The sequence below is a fragment of the Calonectris borealis genome, chromosome Z (assembly GCF_964195595.1).
Source record: "Calonectris borealis chromosome Z, bCalBor7.hap1.2, whole genome shotgun sequence".
Classification (NCBI taxonomy): Eukaryota; Metazoa; Chordata; class Aves; order Procellariiformes; family Procellariidae; genus Calonectris; species Calonectris borealis.
In genome coordinates this window covers 22334517-22357062 of record NC_134352.1, presented here as the reverse complement: position 1 = coordinate 22357062, position 22546 = coordinate 22334517, and the positions used below count along the sequence as shown (strand labels likewise).

The following is a 22546-nucleotide window of genomic DNA, read 5'->3' as shown; positions in this document are numbered from 1 at the left end:
GAAGTGCAACAAAATTACAAAGGACTCATTCAAGGGAATATTGAGGTCTGTTGGGGATAGAAGCTTTGATAGGTGAGAACTAATTGCAGAAAATTAGGTGTTTGTGAGGGAGCAGATGGATTTCTTCAAACAATCTACCCGGGGATTGGAGAATTAATTAATTGGAGACTTTCACAAAATTTATTGCATGCCTCAATAAGTAAGCAGAGAGAGCAGATTCCTTTTTTTTGAGGACACTATGTGAATAAGGGTATCCAATGAGTGAATTTATTTTGCAGGCTCTGTGTGTTTATTAATGGAATTTGTATTTTGGAAGCTAGGTTCAGAGATTTTTTCTGGATTTTCTGGAGAGAGTAAGGCAGTTGTAGATGTGGGGAATGGAGAGAGCGTAAATTAATGGGAGAAATACAGAAAGAATGGAAAAAAGCTCTGTGAATGAAAATGTGGTAAGCTTCAATGTGCAACAAGAGATAGCTTTATACTGGAGAGTAACTGACACAGGTACAATAACAAGTAGATTGGGGTGGACCTGCAAGTTAAACACGGCCTTGTATATTTAATGTGATTTTTGTACTTTTTTAAAAAGAATCTGAAAAGATTTGTTTTAAAAAAAAAAAGACTGACAGCAGAATTTATTAATGCTGTGAAGTAAATGATACCTCTAGATGTGTGTAACAGATGCTGCTTCTCATTACCTGGCTCATTTTAGCGTCCTTTCCTTTCCTCCCCCCAAAAAAAGCATTTAAATTTGTGATGCTGATAAAGGCACTGTCATTTCAAAGGGACACGCACCTACTAGTTTTGGCCTGTTGTGAACATGCATGTCCATGTATATACATACATATACATACACACACAGAGCACAAATTAGAAAATTGATATTTTCTCCACGTTTTGAAGAAATGGTCTTGTGCATGTGTGCTGTTTTAAATGGTAATAAGGTAAGCAGAAATACTATAGGAAAAGATCGTTGAAGGACTCAGAGAACAACAGGGAAGTATACTAAAGTGATTAAATATTAAATTTATGATTATTTTTAGGCCCTACAGAAAATCCTAAGAAACTTTTCTTTTTTTGTATGCTAAATACTAATCTGATCTTATTTCCTCTTTAGCATTTGCTGTAACCTTGAGACAATTTTTAAGAACAGTGTATTCTGCATTTATTTACTAATATTCTGGGCTTTAAAAGTTCTTTTGATCACCCCCTTTGTTTATGCAGTAGAAATGGGATGTGTTCAGATTTTCAACCCATGAGGGAAAAAAGCAGAACTTTTAAATAATACTGCTCACTAATTGTTTTGATGCCTTGACAGTTTACCAGCCTGTAATTACTGACTTTTCATATTACTCTGATCTGAAATAGCTGTAGCGTGTTCATTATATTTACCAGGGATGAATCACCTGAGGCCTGCCATACTTCTACAGGAAAGGAGAAACTTCCACTAAAAACTCTGCAAAATGCAGTAGTAACATCTTGGGGGTTTGTTTTATTGTTTTCAGGGTGCTGGGTGCACTGCACTGGTGGTAGCTGTGGTGGCAAGGAAGTTAGAACTTACCAAAGCTGAAAAACATGTGCATAATTTCATGATGGACACCCAGCTAACTAAAAGAGTAAGTCACACTTTATATTCACAACTGAAAAGGAAATGTGTGCTAATTTATTTCTACATTTGTTTTAAATAGTCTCCTGCTCTGTTCTCCCACTAAACTTTTTCACGGGTGTGATTTTGCAAGGAGGAGGAATCGAATGCCTTGAGCTTTTCTCTGAATTAAGGGCAACTGTGAGTTCTCATCAGATTTTGAGGATTTGAGTATTCTTCTATAGAAGGTCCTTGCAGATGGAAGATAACTGGTATAACCAACATTTAAATGCTGTGAAACTAAAGACTACTATATTAAGCTGAAAAACTTGCATGCAGCATATGAGAAGAATATATAAAATTTTTGTAGCTAAAATAAGTGAAATAACTGATATATACAAGAATTTGTATACAATATGAAGGATGTTCTTAAAAAAAAGACATATTCATAGTTTGTGAGTGAGATAGTCCTTCCAATTGCTTTGTGTATTCAACGCGGGGTTCACTTAGTGGCACATAGTACTGAAGTGCCTTGAAAGATGTTTGTAGGTAATAATATTTTCAGAAAAGATTATTTTAAAAAACCCTCTAGAAATCATAGAATTCATAAAAAATATTTTAATATTTTCCATATGAAATATAATTTAAGTTACAATAACGTCTTGGAAAATGAAAGAATGCAGCAAACAAGGCAATAGAAATCCTTTATTGAAATAAAACAGGTCAGTGTTCAGGGAACAAGAAAATGAGTAGGAGCTACACAGTCCTCTGAACTTGTTTAATCTTCATTATTGAGAAGAGCCAATATGAAAAGGAAGGTCCTTACACTCACAACAGGAATTCAGCAGAGCTTGTCCTTACTGATGGGTGGAGAGGGATGTTCGATGCCTGAGCTGGAAGCCACAGCCCTGCTCCAGACGGGAAGGAGGTTGGTTTGCCTCTGCTGTGGAGAGCCGTGTCGTGTCTTTACAAGCTGTGTTTCCAGGACATGTCAGTACACCGCTCGGGTTGTGCTGGGTGCCTTGTTTTTATGCTGGTCACCACTAACAGCGTAAGCAGTCATTGTGGGGAAAGACTAAGGATGAGTGGGAAGGCAATTCTTTATAGAGGTATAAAGGGTGTCGGACTTGAGGTGTCTATCTGAGCTTATGGATTTACACTCCTATTATAGTCAGTTAAGGTCTTGTTGATACTAGACCACAGACAACAATTTGTTCCTTCCTAACACAGGCACTTTTCTAGTGTAATCTGACAGCTGAGCTCAAAATGTCTTTCAGGAAGGAAGAAGGTTTTGTAGAGATTGGCCAGATTTTGAGTCTGGTGTTCATTTGTGCCTTTTAAAGTTTATTTTATTCAGCTATCCTTCATAGAAAGGTGGTGCTTTGGTAGCTTCAAACTCATGAAACTCAAAGCACATGAAAAGCAAACCAAGCAAACAAATCTGAGATGTACATCGGGTCACAAATTGGTTACGCAGATATTAGAGTGGTTTCCTCACAGCCTGAAGATAGCTGTACCTTGTGGAAATGCAAGGACTAGGTAGAGATTGCGAGGAGGTCTCTAAAATGTGATTGTGCTTCCACTGAAGTCAGAACCATGAAGGTTCTCCATCACTTCTACAGGTACAAGGTAGGGACCTCTTGTTGGGAAGAGCTGCTGCATGGCATTCCTGCAATACCTTTACCTAGACATTGACTCAGCTCTGATGCTGTAGTGACTGGCATGATATACAGTTGGAGGGAGAGAAAATAAAGATGAATAATAAGGTTTACAGTTTTCCTTTGCAAGTAACCTAGTCATTAATCAACATTGCATTGAAATTCTTTGTCTGTTGTTTTCAAGCATTCTTGAAAATTTTGGAGGGCTTAAGAACGAACTGTAGGTACTCTAACATTTTATGGAAAGCCTCATTTTTAAAAAAAATCAAAGCACTTATGAAATAGAACACTGGCTACATTAATTGACAAGATATTTTTTCATCTTCTCAGAGAATTGTAAAAAAGAAACAAGAATAAAAATGTAAAAAAAAAAAGAAAAAAAGTATGTTCAAACAGCTCTGGAAATTTAGAAGTGTTAAATTGCTAAGAGAGTTAAAAGGTATTAACTGTAGAACAAGAAAGAGAGAAATTTTATGATCCTATTAAATACATTTAGTTAATTACTATACAGATAATGCATTAGTATTTCCTCACTGTAATTTATATTGCCATAAACACCAAATGGTGCTAACTCTTTAAAGAGGGACAAATTATTCCCCGACGCAAAGACAGCTGGTCCCAATATCACATTTATAAGTAACATGGAAATTGCTCAGCAGTTGCCTTGGTCCAGTTACTGCTTTCTGCCCTCAGTGCTGCGGTTTCTTGATGTACCCACTTCCCACAGTTAGGCAGGGTCTTAAGTGCTTTAGAAAGAGTTTATACCAGAAAAGAGAAAACATAATATAATGCTACTTTTGTCAGCTTGGTGTTTTTCTTCTATTAAACAGGTGAAAAATGCAGCGGCTAATGTACTCAGGGAAACGTGGTTAATTTATAAAAACACAAAGCTGGTTAAAAAGATAGACCATGCGAAAGTAAGGAAACATCAACGCAAATTCTTGCAAGCTATTCATCAGTAAGTACTATTTTGCTTTAGTTTTCCGCTCCAGGTGTTTTCTCTCTTAGTTTCCCTCTTCCTCACAGTCACTCTAAGTCCCCATGTCCTGTCTTGCCCCCTCCCTTCTCTCCTGCCCCTCCCCCCTTCATAGAACATTGCTCTTGAGGTTGATTTTTCTCTAAGAGTAAGACAAAGATAAGGTTTTATTGTATTACCTGTTTACAAAAAAATAAAGTATCCTGGCTGTGTATGTCCAATATGGGGTAAACCAAACTCTTTTATAATTTTTTTAGAAGTTTCCCATGCTTCTTGAGTTATCTAAGATTTTTTTTGTCTTTTGCCACTGAGGCTATCCTTTGTTGTTACATATGTGCTTATAGGTAGTAAGATACGATGGACAGGAGAAAATGAAAAAAGTTTCATTTGTAGTAGATGTTTTAATAATTTAAAATCAGAATGATGTGATAGAAGCAAGTCTATGAGTATGTATATAGTGTTTAATGAAAAAAATATACATCAAGTGTCATTGTACAGCCCAACAGCAATTAGTTGCCTCTCTCCATCATATATTCTCAGTGCATAAAATCAAATGTTGGTATGTCAGCCATGACCCCTGACATCTGTTCTAGTATATGCCAACAGTCCTTGTGTGACCTTTGAGCACCTCTGGCATGATTTGGATGAGTTCTTCCCCTCCACTGATATCTTAAGGGGTTGAAAACAAGCCTGAGAACTGTAACCAGTAGTAAGATTAAGCTGAATTATGGTATTGCCAGACAATAAGTATTTATCTAAAATTCATCATACATATTTGTCATAAAGCACATCAAAACCAGCAGAATTGCACAAGGATTCAGTTACTCTTCCTTGGACTGCATGGGAGAAAAAAAGAGACTTTTGTCCCCAGGAACCACAGATTCTTCTTGAGGAATGGTCAGGACCCATGCCACTGTTTGTCTGCTTTATTCAATGTCCTCATCCAGCCTGAGGCAGCCATTTGTGAAATTAGTTTCCATGAGATACTGGGGAGATGTAGATAAATTAAGTAAGTTTAATTTCAAACTAATGTTTTGATAACTTTTGAGTGTGGGCCTGTATCTGAGCCAACGTATGAGGAGATGTGAGGGAAGCATCCATCATGGAAAGAACACCTATGTGTCATCTTGCAGGAAAAACAGGAAGGAAAGGCCAGGTTATCATATTTCCTATTAGTAAATTTAGGCTAACAGTCATTATTTCTCTGTTTCATAGCAATGTTTTAAAGCAAAGGGTAGCTATGCGTAAGGTATTAAGTGTTCTATAAACCTTGATTACTGTATTATATTTAGCAAACTTGCAGGATTAAATGTTACTATGCTATTGCAGAAATACTTGAAGGAATAAAAAGACAACAAAAGTTGAGGCATTTTTATGTGGATATAAAAAGTATATTTTCCCAGTTTGGCCATCTGGCTTAGCTTAAAGGATTGGGAGGCAGAGAGGAGTGGCAGGGGTTCTGGGATAGAGGATGGCATGTCCTGTGCATCCTTTACTGGACTTGAATCCTTGATTGCAAAGGTTATTCCTTAACATTTTAACTTTGCTATTTATTTTCTCTGTGTGTGTGTGTGTCTGTGCATGTGCACACACATGTTCAGAGAAGAATCTAAAAAGCACAGCAGGCTCAATCTGCAGCTTTATATATCTTTCAAGCCCAGAAGAGCTTCACAGGATGTAGAGTGGTGTTCTGCACCTGCCTTAAAAATTCATTACTCAGGTGGGGTGAAGAAGGTGGCAGCAGTAATTTTTTCCTAGCTGTGCCAGCCAAACTTTGAACAGCTATGTTAATAATGCATTTCCCTCTGTCCTTTAGCGCTTTGCATCCCATTCCCAAACTTTAGTATTTAAGCAAAAAAAAAGAAAAAAAAAAGATAATTTTCTCAATATGCTGAAGCATGTGCCACGGATGAAAACATTGCTCTAGCGGTTTGCTTTCTTCTAGCTGTAGCAGAGTAGATGGGTGCAAATTTTTTTTCGCCCTTTGCATTTTTGAACTTTTCTCAAGTGACTCATGGTAGTATATGGCTCTTCTCCATCTTTCTGGATTCTTAGGTTTTTATTGGTCCCCCTCCTTCACCTTTCCAACCATTTCACTGGAGACAGAAATAAAGGAGTGAAGTTTCAGGGCCAGTTTTATACAAGAAACCAGAGCAGATCATGATAACACTCTCACAGTCACTCTAAAACTGCCTTTAGCTGGTCTGGGTCTTTCTTGCTTCTCATGCACACTAAGTAAGATGAAATCATCACTCTAAATGATACTGTTAAAAGGCATTTTATGTATTGTATGAATAAGAAAATCTACAGATGTAGTTAATGTGAAGGCTTGAAGCTATTGCAGGTTTCTTCATCATGAACGTGAGTTAGACTCCACCTCAGGCAGTTACTGATTGAAAGAAGTAGCAGCTCCTTAGGACTTGCACCTGCTGAATCGAGCCCACTGTGCTCATTTGGTTGTTTTAGTGTATTTTACAGTTTGTTTTCTTTTGTTTTGTCTTTTTATTTCAACAAAATGAAAATAGAGCTCGGAAGTAAGTTGTATAAGCTGTTCCTTTCTAAATTTGCAGAATTACCACTGTCTGCATGCAAAAAATAGAGTCTTTATTTGTGAACTTCAGTGATCTGATTGCTGCCATGGAAACGCGATCCAGAATCATAATCTTTTGCTGTGATAAGTGAAGTTCATAAAATCAAGATGTTTCGTATTTTCTCTTAATGAATTTAGGAACGAAAGTCTGACAGTTTTCTTTAAATCCGGCTGCTGCAGCTAAAGACTTGCCATTACGTAGAGATACATTTTTACAGCTCGTGATAGGTATTGGGTTGGTTACCATGAGGAATTATCATGTTGGTGTCAGCTGGTACTTGGATTGCTCATACAATAACAATTAATTTCTTGGAATTTTAGAATTAAAATATTAACTGGCAAACAGATGAGTCAATGAATCTTAAGAACAGCAGAAAACATATTCTGTAAATTATTTGAGAGATGCTGACCAAAACCCTAGGGTTATTCTCCAGTCAAATCATTATATGCTTACCTTTGAGTAATTATCCTGTTCTGAAACTGTAATGATATAACTCCATACTTTGGAGCTCCTCCATATTTTTTGCTTTAGAATAGCTTCAGCTCATAGCCTCTGAAAGCACCATTCCTACAGAATGCATTTATGTTGTGCTCTGAAGGAACCTCCAGGGGAAGAGTGTATGACATTCCAGTAACAAGCCACTGGAACATCAATTTTATGTGGACAATTGATTTCTACCTTAACAGAGTTATTTCCATGTGTTTTAAAAGATATTTCACTCTTCACAACTTATTTTCTCACGGCGGTTAGCCTAGATATGAAAGGAAATGCTTGGTAACTAAAGATGTGAACAGAAACTTCCTCATTTTGGAAGATCTCCAAGAATGCTTTCTTTAAACTAGCTTTTTAAGTAACACCATCACTGAGAAATAGGCAGAGTATGCATTAGCAACCCACCTGCCACAAAATGCTGCCAAACTTATTTTCATTTGACAGCTAACCAAATGGTTAGCTTGGTTGGCCCTTGACATACTAGTAGACTGCATGGTATCTTATCACACATTGTTTATAAATTGACACTTTTTTTTAAAAAAAAGCTATTTCCTGCTTAGAACAGCTACCAGAAAAATCATTGACAGTCCAAGTATTTCTCTGTTGGGAAGTGTTGAACAAATAACTCGTACTTAAGAGAGAAATTGCTTATTTTTGAAAATTGCATCCTACAAACCACTCCTCTAGTAGTTAATCTGAAAAACATGGACTTTGTTTCAGGGAACACATAAGAAAGGTCATGTATATATCTTTCAAAGAATGTGCATAACTAATAATAATGCAGATAGGTAGGCATCAAAGAGAAAAGTATACCCTTGCTGCTTCTTTCATAGTTTTTCAATGCTGTAGTTTAAAAGTGCATTGAAAAGGAATGTCTAATGTAAATTTAAAATGTAATCATAGTTAGATTCACAAATTATGTAAGAAAATCAAATGTATTGGCAAGTATGTTGGTTATTTAGCTGCTGGTCAGATGGAAGTTCTGTTTAAAGTAATGAGAAACTCACTTATCACTGTATTTCCATCAGGTTCAAACACCTGCTAACTCAATCCATTTCCGACAGAACAGGGCTAATACCTGTATCTAGTCATGTAGGCATGGGAAGATTCTTGATTGCTACAACATTAATGACAAAAAATAGTTGTTCTATGTTTCTTCCTATATCTACTTGTCACGATACTGAGGCTTTGAGGAATGTTTTGGCTTTCTTCCATATAGTCTGGATAAATTGTTATCTCCCTTTCTGAATTCAACTTTGACCATGGCAAATGGTATTCTCAAGGACATCACATTTCCTTGCTCTTTCCTTTTTTGCGGTGTTGAAGAAGCATGCTTCTCATTGTAGCAGACACATGACCAATTCCGACTTTACACAAAGTACTCAAGACATTGTCCATGCAGTTATTTGCTCTTCTAAGTTTTGTGCATGCTTTTTAGAATCCTAATATGACCATACACAAAAAAAATCTGACTTAAAATTCCACTTTTTAGATTAAGAAGCGTAAAAATGGAACAAAGGAAACTGAATGATCAAGCCAACACTTTGGTGGACCTGGCAAAGGTTAGTAGGCAATTACTGTTGTTTTAACATTCATCCTTTCAAAAGCAGGAGTTTGTAAGTGAAAATGTTATGCATTATACATGCAAATATTGCTAACAAGTTTGTTATTTGTAGAAAATGAAAATATGTGTGTGTTTTGTGGGAACACCTACTGAATGAAACATCTTGTTTATGGCTCTGAGCAAAGTTTGAATGCACGGTGGGTTTTTTTTTTGTACATTTGAAAAAGATTTCACAATTGAGAGGCTGATCCTGAGAGCTCTTGAAGTGACTGCAGTGGTCGTGGTAAATGCTGAACTGTGAGTGGGCCGTAGTAGTGTAGTGCTGGCTAGTAAAGAGATTTCCTGTCCGGTGATAGTGACTGTGCCATGAGGGACCATAGTACAGGTTCTCATGCAGACTGGAATTAGAGGTTCTGGTTTTCTATTCCTATTGTCTTATGCAGCAGTAACTTTGGACAAGTAAATTTAGCTCTGCATTTGTTTTAAGTTTTTATAATGAATAATAGCTGCCTACTTTGCCGATATATCATAAGCTTTATTAATCTTTTTTAAGCCATTTGAGATGAGGTAAAAGAGCCTGTTCAGTTGGAAACTGCTTGTCTATTGTTGCTGGGATTTTTCATTAGTATAAAATAATGACTAGAGAGTGAGAGCTGAGCTGATAGCATTCCAGGTTTCACATTAGACCTCAGTATTTAATAGTTACTTTGATCTTAATTTGAGGCTATATTAGAGGCATTAATGGGTTTTTCCTAAGGGTTTCTTGTACACCTCTTCATGTAACTCAAAACCCTCCTCAGTTTAAAGTGCCTCAAAGCAAAGATTAAACTCTTCAGTGTTCATTCCCCTTTTGCTTTAGAGAACCACCTGACAACTTCAGTTGCTGAAAATACATTTCAATCTAATGCTTCTGGCAACTGATAAGGACTTTTCAGATACTATTTAATGTAGACTACTTTGCTTTCAAGGGTTATGCTAGCATCTTGAAATAGGGGGCAGAGAAATGGGTTATTGACATTCATCTGATACCGAAGTGTTTTACACTTCAGACAGTCAGTCATTCAATTAATTTTCATTCCCTTTGGATGTTTTAAAAACTTCAATCAGTTTGTCGACTGAAGTACATCCAGTTTTGACTCTAGTTTAAGTCTAATCTGAAGTCTCAGTCTATCAGAGGGAGAAATTCAGTCATTATTTTTAACCAGTTCCAAGTCTGTATGAAACAACATATTTCAGATTACATTTTTACTGACCACTATGGCATTTTAAAGTACACATATACTTGCTGTAATCAAACACTGTTTTGTAGAGGGCAGATAGATTGGGAAACGCAGAAGTGGAGAAACATACAATTGAGTTTTTACTCCTTGCACTACATTTCAAAAACAATCCACCGTGTTTCAAGAAAACATGGTCAGTTTAAGGAGAAAGCAAATGAACAACATTTGTGTTCTGGTTAGAAGAATGAGAGTGTTTAAAACCAGAGGAAATACAGAAGAGGCGAGGATGGATCATGGCTTTGGAGCTCGGTCTCCTGGTGGTTTACACAACTGACAGTTCATAAAGCTTAGCATGGTGCATTTCTAAGCACCTGAACTTCCAAAAAATGTCTGGTCTTTTGTCTAATTCATTTAGACTTTGACATCTAAAGTGCTACTCAAAATATATTACATTTCTGCTCAACAAATTTAGTAGAAAGCTTATTCTGAATCTACAAGGAAAATTATTTCACAAGATTAGATATTGTTATAATATTCATATCCTTTGTGAAGTGCAAAAGCATTTACAAACCCTGGTAGATATGTGCTGCTTGTTACAATATTTGTAAGGTCTCTCTAAACCTTTGTTTACATCCTTCTATTTTCAGACTCAAAACATCATGTATGACATGATATCTGACTTAAATGAAAGAAGCGAAGATTTTGAGAAGAGAATTGTTACTCTGGAAACTAAACTGGAAACTTTAATTGGTAGTATTCAAGCTCTCCCTGGACTGATTAGCCAGACGATCAGCCAGCAACAGAGGGATTTCCTCGAGGCTCAGATACAAAATTATGATAAGCATGTTGCCTACAGTGCTGAACGATCACGATCTTTGTCAAGAAGAAGGAGATCATCCTCCACAGCACCACCAACTTCATCAGAGAGTAGCTAGAAGAGAATAACTTAACCACAAAATAAAGACTTTTTGCCATCATATGGTCAATATTTTAGCTTTTATTGTAAAGCCCTATGGTTCTAACCAGTGTTATCTGGGTTCTGATGTCAGAATCCTGGAAACCTGAACACATTTTAGGCCAAAATGAGTGAAAACTCTTCTTTTTTCCCCCCTCCTCCTCTCAGATGCACAGTGAATGCACTTACTATTGCTATAATAGATTGTTCCTCCTGTAATTTCATTAACTTTTTATTCATGCACTTCAAACAAACTTTACTACTACAGTATATAATATAATAAAAAGGTTAATTTCTGCACATAGTTGCTTGGTTACTTGGACTTAACAACTAAAAAAAAAGCTCACAAGCAAGAGGCCTAATTATAAACTTTTAAGAAACAAAATTGAAGCTTAATAATTATCTCTCAGTATGAAAACTAATTCTCTAAACTTTGCTTGCAGTGGAGGGGGAAAAAAATCAATATTCATCTAACAGTGTGCTGTATATGTATAGTCATTTTAAAAGGTCACCGACAGCTTCGATTTCTGAAGTGATTAATTAAAAATATAGTTTACCCTAGAAAATAAGTTTTGAAGTACACTATGGGTTTTTTAAATCTTCTTAAGGCTTTTGTTTAACATGCATTTGTACACACACACATAGATAATATATATACATATATACTTATGTATATAAAATTATTTATGCAATGCCCATGGCAAAGATCTTTTAAACTGACTATTTGTAAAGCTACAGGCATGCAAAAAGCACAGGTAAAGTCCTGTTCATTTATTCAGAGTCTCATAGTTATGCCAGGTAAGTATATCCAGACAGATATACTTTCAAGCTGGAAGTCTCCCATTAATGCTGTTTGGGTTTTGAAAGTGTTAGGTTGCCACTTTTTCCCTTCCCTTTTTTTGTGTTTAATGTTTCTGGAGTGAATGACTGACACACAGAGTTACAGTATACACATTTGCGTGATGGCAGCACAGTGTTCTGTATACATTACGTTCGGGTAATCCCCATGGTTTCTGCTATGCAGTCAAGCTTAGCAACACACTTTTAGCAGTATTTCCAAAAACTGTTGTAAAAAAACCTGCTGTAGACTGGAATTACGGCAGTGAAGTATCTGTGGTACTTTACCTTCATGCACAAATAATAAGGCCTCCTGCTTTCTTAAAAAAACCATAATAATAAGGAAATTATTTTACTTTATGTAATATTTTATAGTACTTGCTATTTATGAAATATACTAGTCGTCTCCCCCTGCAATTTACAGACAAGGGTGACACTATAGCCAAGTATAGTAAGTAGGCACAGCTGACTGTTTCCAAGGAATACTACGTCTGCCTAGAAGTAACTCACATGCACGTTGAAGGAAATGCCAATCGCTCCATGAGACATCGCGAGTTCTGGTCAGTAGCGACAGGCAGGGAAGATGGTAACGCAGAAAGTCAGGGCAGAGCTGTGCTGGACAAGACAAAAGAGCTGTTCTCCCCAGCACCCAAAATTCCCCAAAAACCAAATACATAATCTGAAAAACAGCAGACACTTCAGGCCTATTTAAAATAAAGGGGCTGCCTTTTTTGGGGGTACAAAATATATAACTGATAAATATAAGTTACATCCAAAGGCATTGCTTGTTTATGAAAAGGTCAAGAGTTTCTCCAACACTGTCCTTGAGAAGAATGGTGAATTCGCAGTATTTTTTCCCCCTAGATAAGCAGGACAGTTGCATGCCTTTGGAGTGCCTTGTTTATAGACTGTGGTATTTTGTGACTGGAAATAATAAGCAGTATGCACAGTATTTGCAGTTCTGCTTTTGTTTTTATGATGTTCATTTCCAAAGGAAAAGATGGATACTCTATAGTGCTAATACTGTGCTAGCCCAGTCCTAAACTAGATGAGATTTTTGAGTGGTCATGAGGCCACCCGCTTTACACTGTTGGCAAGATTAGAAGTAGTGATTAATATTACTGGAATTTAATAGTCAAGTTTCAAAATTCTTTTTTTGAAGTTTTTTGTTTGTTCATTCTCCCATTTTTTGTGTTTAATTTAGAATATTTTTCCTGTCATTGAATGTGAAATACACTTGCTGTAGCTTGAATACATTCCTTTTTGTCCTGTCAGCTTAAACTAGCTCTTTTGTTGTTTACAACATCTTTTTTATATTTGTAAGACAGTTTTTTTTCTCCTCTGGATTGTACAACTGTAGCTCCACATTGAAAATTCTTGCCAATCTGTCAGAGTTAAGTTTGATTTAAGATCTAGCTATAAGTATTGAGCTGCTTTATTCTGATGTGAAAGAGCAACCGTCATCTGTGACCTCTCAATTTCTTTTACGCAGTAGGACTCAGGAGCCTGAACCTACTAAATTCTTGCAGCAGCTTTATGCAAGCAGGACTGTGAGATGTACCAGGACTATCCCCATCAGTAGGGTTCTGCAACAGATTCTTTTGGATTCCTGTCTTTGTGTTTAAAGCAAACAACAAATGATGACACCATGGAATACTCTAGTTCAATTTCTTAATTTACTGTAAAGCTCACTACAAATATTTTATCTGCATTTTGGTACTGATGATTCTTTTCTTCTAATACCTGGTTTTGAAAAGCACTTAAGCACTGCATGTGGACCCAGTCCAAGAAAAGACAGATATAAACTTATATTCAGGAGAGCACAAAGCAGTATGGGTTTGATTTTCTTACTCCTGACAAAAAACTCCTTTTAATCTTTCCTTGTTTGAGTTTTGTGGTACCACAAATTTCAGTACTGATTTTTTATTTCCAAAACTTAAGCTCCTTCGCCGTGTTCAGCATATGAGCTCACCAAAAGGAAAAAGTAGCATTATGACAGATCTCTGGAACTGCTTGTGTAGGTGTGTAGATTTTTCTTTGAAAGGTTGTTTACAAACGGCAAGGAATCTTTCTCAAAGCATATGACATATTTACCGTGTTACAGTTGAAAAGCTTCATGCACCTCTTGCTTTAATCTCACTGATGGGAAAATTCGGCTTTCAGTTGCTGCTGAACTTCTCCTTTTCACTGCATTCCAGACACCGATCCCATTTATCAGTTACTTTGGAGTCTTGTTGCTAATCCCTGCATTTTTAATGACAGCAAAGACATCTTGCCTGTAAGGACTGAAATGTAAGATCACAAATAGGCCTATTCACCATGCTTAAAACTAAGTACATTGATTTAAATAGTATTTTTTAGATACATTTAAGTTTTTGCAGGATCAGAATAATATATTCACAGATATTACACTTGCAAATGCTCTGCAGTTCTGAATTCTGCAAATCATTATCTATTGTAAGCCTGCAGATCTTCACAGACAGACTTGTGCGACTCAGCCTGCCTTTACCTCCTGCTGCTCCATAAAGATGGATCTGATATGGAAAGAGCTTCACTACCTAAAAGTTACACATCCAGCTTAGGAGCTCTGAATGCCTTCTGGAAGTCCATACCTTTCCTTGTGAGCTATTTACAAACCGTAGCTCCCCAGACTGGGTCTGAATCACTGTCATCATTAGAGGTCCAAGATAGGTGATAGGCATACTGTTTTACTGCCGCGCAGTTTGTAAGACTCTTTCCATGTCAGATCATACATGGACATTCAAATTGATACACCGCACACTAAAAGCATATCTAAGCATAAAAGAATAAATGGTTTAAATATGAGTGTCTAATATTCAGAATAAAACCTATTACCTATATCAGTACTACAACTGGAAATTGTCTGAAAGCTCTTTTCCCCTAACTAAAAGTTACGAAAAATTCTTAGTAAGTTTTATCTATGGAAGGAAGATTTTCTGATTAGTAAGTCTGTTCTCTCCATTTTTTGTTGCTCATGTTGTTTCTAAAAGAAAGTCCTTAAAGTCCTTTTGCCTTTTTAGTCCACCCTTCTCAAAATAATTATTAAGTGGTGAGAAGCAGCCAAATAAAAAGGGGGAGGGAGAAAAGAGCTAAGACTGCTGTATCTCACTTTCAGAAACCTACCCCCGTATCAGCATATCTACATGCTCTGGTAGAAACGGTCACAAATTTCCTCCACTTAGGTAGCACTCTTGACTACCTAGGTACAAGCCAGCTGTAGCCCAGGAGGAGCACTGCCGTATCAGTACAGGCCTGAGGTGGAGCTTACACACATTCAGAGCCAACCATTTATGAATGTGGAACTTTATGTATGCATAATAAAATTAACCTACATCTGTCAGTCAGGGCTTATGAATCTGATCCTATACCTGTTAGCACAAGTGCAGAGAAGACTGAGCTGGAATGTCTGCTTTTCTCCAAACGATGTAAGGAGTATCTATAAGGATCTTTGCCCTCTCCATGACTGAGAGGATAAAGAAAAAGAGATGCTTAGAAGACGCTTTGCAGTCAGGTGTGCACAGGTATGGCTCTGACCCGCCTGAGTGCCTCACTATCTGCATATCAACTCTGGTCCAGAAACCACAGGGTTTCACTCACTATAGATTGAGTAAGCCCAGCACTGAGCAAATAAGCCCCATCTCTCAAGAACGGCTTGATGTGCCAGATGATCGCAATAAACAGGAGAGGAGAGTTGTGTTAATTTATGCAACTCCGCTCAAGACTTACAGCTTAGCATAGCACCGAGCCTAATGCAGACGCTTGACTCCCTGCCAAGAATTGCTCGCAGCTGGGCAGTCCAGCACATGGACGGAGCCGGTGCAGCATAGTCTGGGCTAGGGTGTGTAGACATGCTCTGAGAAATCTAAAATGGAGGCAGTTGCCAGAATGAGCATGACCATATAGCTGTATATTAGACTTTATTATAGTGATACAGTTGAAGCTCTGTAAATCATTTTCAGGCTTTTATATGAAGAAGATTCTCCTGCAGAGGACTGCAAAGCCTTTCTGCATAACGGAGGATATGCAACACAGCTGCAATGCAAGAAAAACCCATAAGCTACAAATATGGACCTGTGGCAATCTAACATGGCAAGTAACCAAATCAGATGGAGAAGTGAAGCATAAAATGCTTTATGCTGACTTCCTTGCATTCAGATTCACTTAAACCCATTAGTATCTTCAAATATTTAGGAGAATCTGGACTTTTTTCAATTATGTAAGAAGCAAGCAACAAGCTTTTAGTTAAAAGGTTCTGCTTTAAAATTATGCCTATTCTCACCTCTTGTTGCCTTCTAAACATGCATTTCCCAGTATCTTGGCTCTAAAGAGGAGCTGCATGTCCTGCTATGTGGTTACATCAAAGCAGGTCTCTGAGAGGAAGAGCAAGTCCAGTCCAGATAAATGATCAAAGATCATGTGGCACCAGGAATAATAATGACGTTAGAAGAAAACATTCAAATAGGTGAATTGACCAGCTACATGCTTCAGAGTTTAGAAGAGGTTTAAGTGAAGCCTCACTGCAGGTCTGGAAGTCATCGATATCAATGAAAAGTAAGAGACTGTGCAATTATATTTCCTGACAATGAACAATAGGGACACACTATGTTTAGTACTATCCATCACCTTATATGGAGAAGTTGTCAAACTATTACAGAAGTATGAGTGCTGCTCATCACATAGATATAAAGCAAGATTTTTAAAATTTTTTTTAACTCCAAACTCTGTAATAGAAATGAGGAGAAAACCTGAAAGAGCTTGTGCTAGATTATTGTCTCAAAAGACAGGCACCTAGCCTCCAAAAAAATTGTAAGAGATGAGGTTTCAAATGGTCTCGAGCAAAACTGAAAAAAAACCCCACCAAACCTCGGGAGAAGTTTTGCACACTCAGAAATGCCCTTTAAAAAAAACCTGCTATACAATGTGCTGAGTAGCACCAATCTGTGCAAAATGAAGTGTGGCAGTGCTCTGCCTCTCCAAAGTGGCTGAGTCCAGATTCCTGCTGGAGAAGTTAGAAATGTCCAACAGTCAGCACATGAACCTGACATGCATGTAGGAGAACAAGAAATCTATCTTAAGAATCACTAAACTTAACCTGCAGTTTCAAATAGTTGTGGCACGCTGGGTAACATTGCAGTAACAATCAGAGCTCCAAGATTCTATTTTTGCAAATGTCACATACCTCACACAAACACACACATGTGCATGCACTTTGGTTAAAAGGTCGCTCAACAGTGCATGCCACCCACACCCCCTCCATTGCTCCTGCCCTCTCTCAACCCTTTGCTCTATATGTTTTCCTCCAGCAGCTGCTGAGCCCTGGGAACCGTGGCTGCCTCTATCAGAGTCCCTGGTACGGAGCCACCAGTACTGATCTGAAAGGTGAGGTGGCCCCGGGGCACTTGAGAGGCCACTGGCCCAGTGCATGCAGCTGGAGAGAGCAGATAGCAAGACCCAACCTGAAGGCAGTCATGGCCCCTTTGGCAGGGCAGTGGCATGTAACCTGGGGGTTACAATGACTCCATCCGTTCTTCCTCCCGCATCACTGAATCGCTATGTTCTTTTATTTCTCAAATGGTCTTATGGACCGAAAAATGCCTCTCCTATCACAACTTGAGCGTGATAAGACCTCACTCATTTTGGCAGGCTGTGCCACTGCTGTGAGGAAAGCACGAGGTCTGCTGCTCCACTGCGAGCACGGGGCAATGCTCTGCCACTCAGAGGACCCTTTCAGACAGCTGCTCGCTTTCGAAATGGAAACCGACAGCACTCCACCAGCACCAGTTACCAAGATTCAAGGGGATTAAACCTTAGAAAGGTGTTCTGGCTGGGCAATGAGATTTAGGAGCTTAGCTTCTAAGTGGTTAAACATTAAAGTCTACTTCCAAAACAATGAGAGAGGGGGAAAAAATGGTGCAAGGAGAGACGTCAATTAGCCTTTCTTGATATCTGTGTTGGCTGAAGTTCAGAGTCTCTCTTTTGCTGCGTGACGCTGAGACAAAAGACCTGCAGATTCACCCCTGAGCACGTGAGTTCAGAAGACAGTCCCAAGGCTGAAATGTGCTAGCAAGCCACCTAGCTTCATTAGCTTCCTTTGAAACAGAGCTTTCAGTCAGTTTGGCTAATAACAGTGAATCAAATGCATTGCATTATCTGTGGTTTCAACATGCTTTGAAAGCACCTCCTGCTGCTGGGCTCAGGACCCTCTGAGGAGTGTATTGACTTCAGGCAGCTCAGCTGGCACCGCTGCCAGGCCATTTCCGTGTGCCAGAAAATGTCTATTCCCATTGAATTCACTTGGTCAGCAGGTGCTGTAACACCTTTTACTGGCTGCTCAGCGCATCATCCCCGATCCGGCTGGAGAGAAGCAGCTTTCCCATGATTTCCCAAGATACTTTGGAAGATAATGCAGGAATAGCTGGAAGGGTTTCTGTTCTTTCAAACTTTTTAGTTACAATCTACACACAGATGAAGCTAATCAGGTATCAAAAGTGCAGTGGTAGGAAATTAGGCCATACTTATTTCAGTTATGAAGTGCGTGAAAAGAAACATAAAAATTGTACATAAGAAATAAACTACTTTCCCAAAACTCCCATATTCAGGGTTATATTTCCTGCCTTGCTATCCTGTTTTCTCCAGCCTATAAAATGTATTTAGTGATTCAGCTATATTTATTTTCAAATTGAAGCAATTGCTGTACTACAGCAGCATGAAATATGTGCATTTCCAGAATTGCAGATATTCTTTTCAGCAGAAGGGAAACAGAAGAGAGATGGGCAAGTAGCGGGTAGGCTTTCCAAATAAGTTTTGCAACAAATTTCAGAGAGGTAGAAATAGGACGGAGAGAGGGTTTGATCCTCAGCTGGCACAGCCTGCGGCCTCTCTATTAGTAGTCAATGAATATGTGAATCACCCTTTGGAGGCTGTGTCCACATCTGCCACAGAGAAGACATGGACCATCTCTACAGACAATGTAGACATGGTCTGGTGTCTGATGGCAGCACGAGGGCATCTGTCTGTAGCCCACACTTCGCCCCTGTGAACATCTACTTCCCCTGCCAGCTTTCTGCTCAGAAAACTCCAGCTGTAGCATACAATATTCAGAGGACTAGACAAAAAAAAATACTGCTACCATAGAAAATATTTGCTTTTAACTGTTTAACATTTGCTTTCTTTTTCCTCTGCATTAAAAAGATTAAGAAGGAAAAAATATGAAGAACAGTATTGGTTTTATTCAGTAGGAACAGCTTGTTTCCATGACATTTATACATTAAGCTTTCTCTAAATGACAAGCAGATTGGCAAAGTATCTCTCTTTTTTTTTAAAGCTGTCATCACCCTCCCCCCCCCCCCGCTTTGATCTTTGCTTAGTGGATGTAAAAAAGACATTGTCAGATGCAGAGGCCATTTGTAACCCTCTAAATTGGTAGAGAAAACACCTCTTACATGTGTATGGAATGGCCAGGTACTTGCTGGTGGCATTTGAATGCACGATTCAGGATATGAAGTTCCACCTGCCTTGACTCACACTATTTGCCCTGCAAGGAGCTACAGAATAGCACACCTCGCACTGCTTCACAAGTTGTTTCACAGTTGTTTGAACAGTTCTGGCTCTGTTCAGCTAAGTGCATGATAAATAGGCTGAGCAGCACGGCTAGGTACAAGGCAACTGCACAAAGGATCCCAGCAAAGGATGTGGCGATTTCAGCCTTGTGAATGAAGAAGCACTATCCCACTGCTCTGTTTAATTCACTTAAACAGAGCCAGAAGCTTCGCTGAAGCTGCACGTGTATTACTGCTCCAAGTAATTTGCAAGATGACTGTCATCAAATCTTGATGGCAAATAAATTCATTTTTGTTGCAAGCCGTGGCATTTCTGCTCGATAACTCTCCCATGGAAGGGAAGTCACTGAAAACAATAATGTTAGCTATCCAAAGTAATCTGTAGGAAATACCACTCTTTTCCCTGAGATTTGATTTCTAACCCCTCAGGGATGGATGTACATCACCCACACCAGTAAATATACTTGGAGTTCAGTGCTTCTGCCAAAAAAAGAAGACATTTCCTTTTCCCTTTTTTTTTTTTTTTGAGGAAAAACATTTGAATTAACCCAAAAGCAGAGTAGCAATGATACTCGTAGGAAAAAAAGATTTCTCATTTCTGCAAGGTGGTTTTGTTCAGCTGTCTAATTTTCTGTATGTGCTCAGATAACTCATATATAAAGATACTTATTAGAGCATGAACTGGCATGCAGAATTCTTCTCCTGCTCCTTTCCAGGTGCGTGCTGTAACAACTACCCATCCATCAGCTTCATTCTCCCTGTGACAGGATGCTCTGCCCTAGAAAGCAGGAAGGCTGGGCTCGGATCCCCATAGAAAGAACTAAGTACATATTTCCCTGCAGCCTCTTTCTTGCCTTATTGGCTGGGAGGAAGCCCTGGCGACTTGGTGCTTTGCTCCTTCCTCTTTGGAGTCAGAGGCAGTCTGAACTTTAGCATCAGGCAACACTGTGCAAGTGTAATGTTAAAAAAAATGAAGCTGTTTCTGGTGGGATTTGGAAGCAAACTACACAGAGAGCAGCTCAAAGATGCAAGTGCCAGAAACACTTTGAGAACTAATGCTATTGTTCTTGTGAAGTTAGTCCTAGGCTTTTTATATCCTCCCCTTTGTTTTGCAGGAAAGAAAGGAAGGGGAAAAAAAGGCCTATAGCATTTTTAAAAGAGGAAGCAAGAAGATAATTGCTTTAAAAGTTCTTCTGTAAAAGAAGGAATGAACAAATAATGGTTTTTTTTTCCGGAAATAATGGAATGATTCTGCACTTTGGAGACTAATCCCATAGGGATCCAGCAGTGAAGACGGGCCGTGTCACAGGTTGCCCTACCGAGTTCAATGCTTTTGCTTTCTGATAGTTGCATTGCCCTGTTGGCATTCAGAAACACCTAGACTGTCTCCAGCACAACACATTACCAATACTTTTGGCTATATGAGGAAAATAAACACCGATCTGTACCAACATTTAGATTGCTGTTTACCTATCCAAGCACTATATTTTAGCACAGTAATATCCCACAAATGAACACTGCCAAAACGTATCCCCTCAGCCAGCAGATCATTGGAACAGAAGCTTCTGCCTGGCAGGCGTTTGTGTGGTGCCTGGTCAGGCAACGCTGCTCCCCGACTGTAGCTGGCGGTGCCTGGCCAGCCTGCTGGCCTGCCCGCTTGCCCTTCTTGTAGCATTGTTGCAGCCCTGAGCGGCACCAGGCATGTCCCGTCTTAGAATCAGGCCCATCAGATTATTTTGGCCACTTTTCCATTACAGTCTTAGATACTTAGTAAAATGCTGTAAGTGATTTCTTTTAGAGGAGGTTCAACAATTTCAGAGGTAATTTCTAACACGCAACCATTCGGGCGCTAACCAGGCACTTAAAAAGAATCAGATGGGGATTTGCTGCTGAAATATTCATGCAGCATCACTGTTTTCAACTATAGTAGACTCTAAAAGAAGTACATGGGATAAGTTGACATGCTTCTACCTTCTTTCAGATTTGCATTATTTCAATATTCCTTTAATTACTGGCAAGAGATGAGCGCTGTGGTTTGTAGAAAAAAGTCCATGCAGAGTTTTAAGATTTATTTTAAATTATGAATGCTCCTTTCAAACCCCTAGAACAGTTACCACCTTACTTGTCAATTATGACATCGTTTAAAAGCCCAGAGCCTTTCAATTGTATAATACAACTCTTTTTACAGTTAAGTACAGCTCAGAGTATTTTTTTCCCTTAAGGTACAATGTTTTTCACTTAATGGAGGTGCTTATACATTATTCATTTGTTTTCTTTCACAGTGACAGCAGAGTACTTCCCTGGCTTTTATTTGAGGTGCACAAAATCACATTTGTTTACACGAATTTGTTCATCTTTGCAGTTACCTTATTCACTCTGCTTCAACTTATTGGGCATTTACCAGAGCACTAAACTGAAAGCAGCATACCAAAGCAACAGGCTCCTGAAATGAATAGGTGTGATCATCAGATACAATGGTCCTCACATCATTGAAAGAATGCGCCACTTTCTGTGTTTTATTTTCTTTATTACTAGCATTTTGGATGATCTATATTGACAATAGGGCAAAAAAGTTTATTCTGGTTAGCAAAGATAGGGGTTGTCTTGTGTTTTGGGTGTCACTGCATGCAGTAAGACTATTCCTACCCTCTCCCAAAGGCACCTAAGTCTATACAAGTTTAAAAGCATTGGAGAAACTCATCCACCAAGTTCACCACATGACCCTATGACAGAGTTTGGAGGTCTCAATCAAGACCAGACCCCTAGGCTCATAGGCCACCTACTGCTCTACCAACATTTCTACCAGCAAGCTCTTGGCAGCTCTCTGCTAAGCACATGGAATTTGCATATCATATTTCAAAAAGACATAACCTGTCAGATACATTGCCTGCAAGTCCTTGACACCTCACTTTGGCAGTCAGGATCACGCAGTATAGAGGAAATGCGCAGTTCTCACATGACCGATGCTTCCATTTTGCCAGATCCTGCCTTTTTCTTTTTTAAAGGGCCAATATGTCAGTGTATCAATTTTATTAGTACCACTTTTACCCTATATTGAGATAGCACCTTTGGCCCACGATATCTTTTGTCC

General features: G+C 38.6%; 1 protein-coding gene across 2 annotated transcripts in view; it reads left to right on the top strand.

Moving 5' to 3' along the window:
* KCNN2 (potassium calcium-activated channel subfamily N member 2) overlaps positions 1 to 11090 on the top strand; it is a 72523-nt gene extending 61433 nt beyond the window's left edge. For both annotated transcript variants that reach the window (XM_075136680.1, XM_075136681.1), the window contains 4 exons: positions 1503 to 1613; positions 4071 to 4198; positions 8792 to 8861; positions 10731 to 11090. In XM_075136680.1, the coding sequence (XP_074992781.1) occupies positions 1503 to 1613; positions 4071 to 4198; positions 8792 to 8861; positions 10731 to 11018 (597 nt within the window). In that variant the 3' untranslated portion in view covers positions 11019 to 11090. The remainder of the gene's footprint in view (positions 1 to 1502; positions 1614 to 4070; positions 4199 to 8791; positions 8862 to 10730) is intronic.
* Positions 11091 to 22546: the final 11456 nt, after the last annotated feature.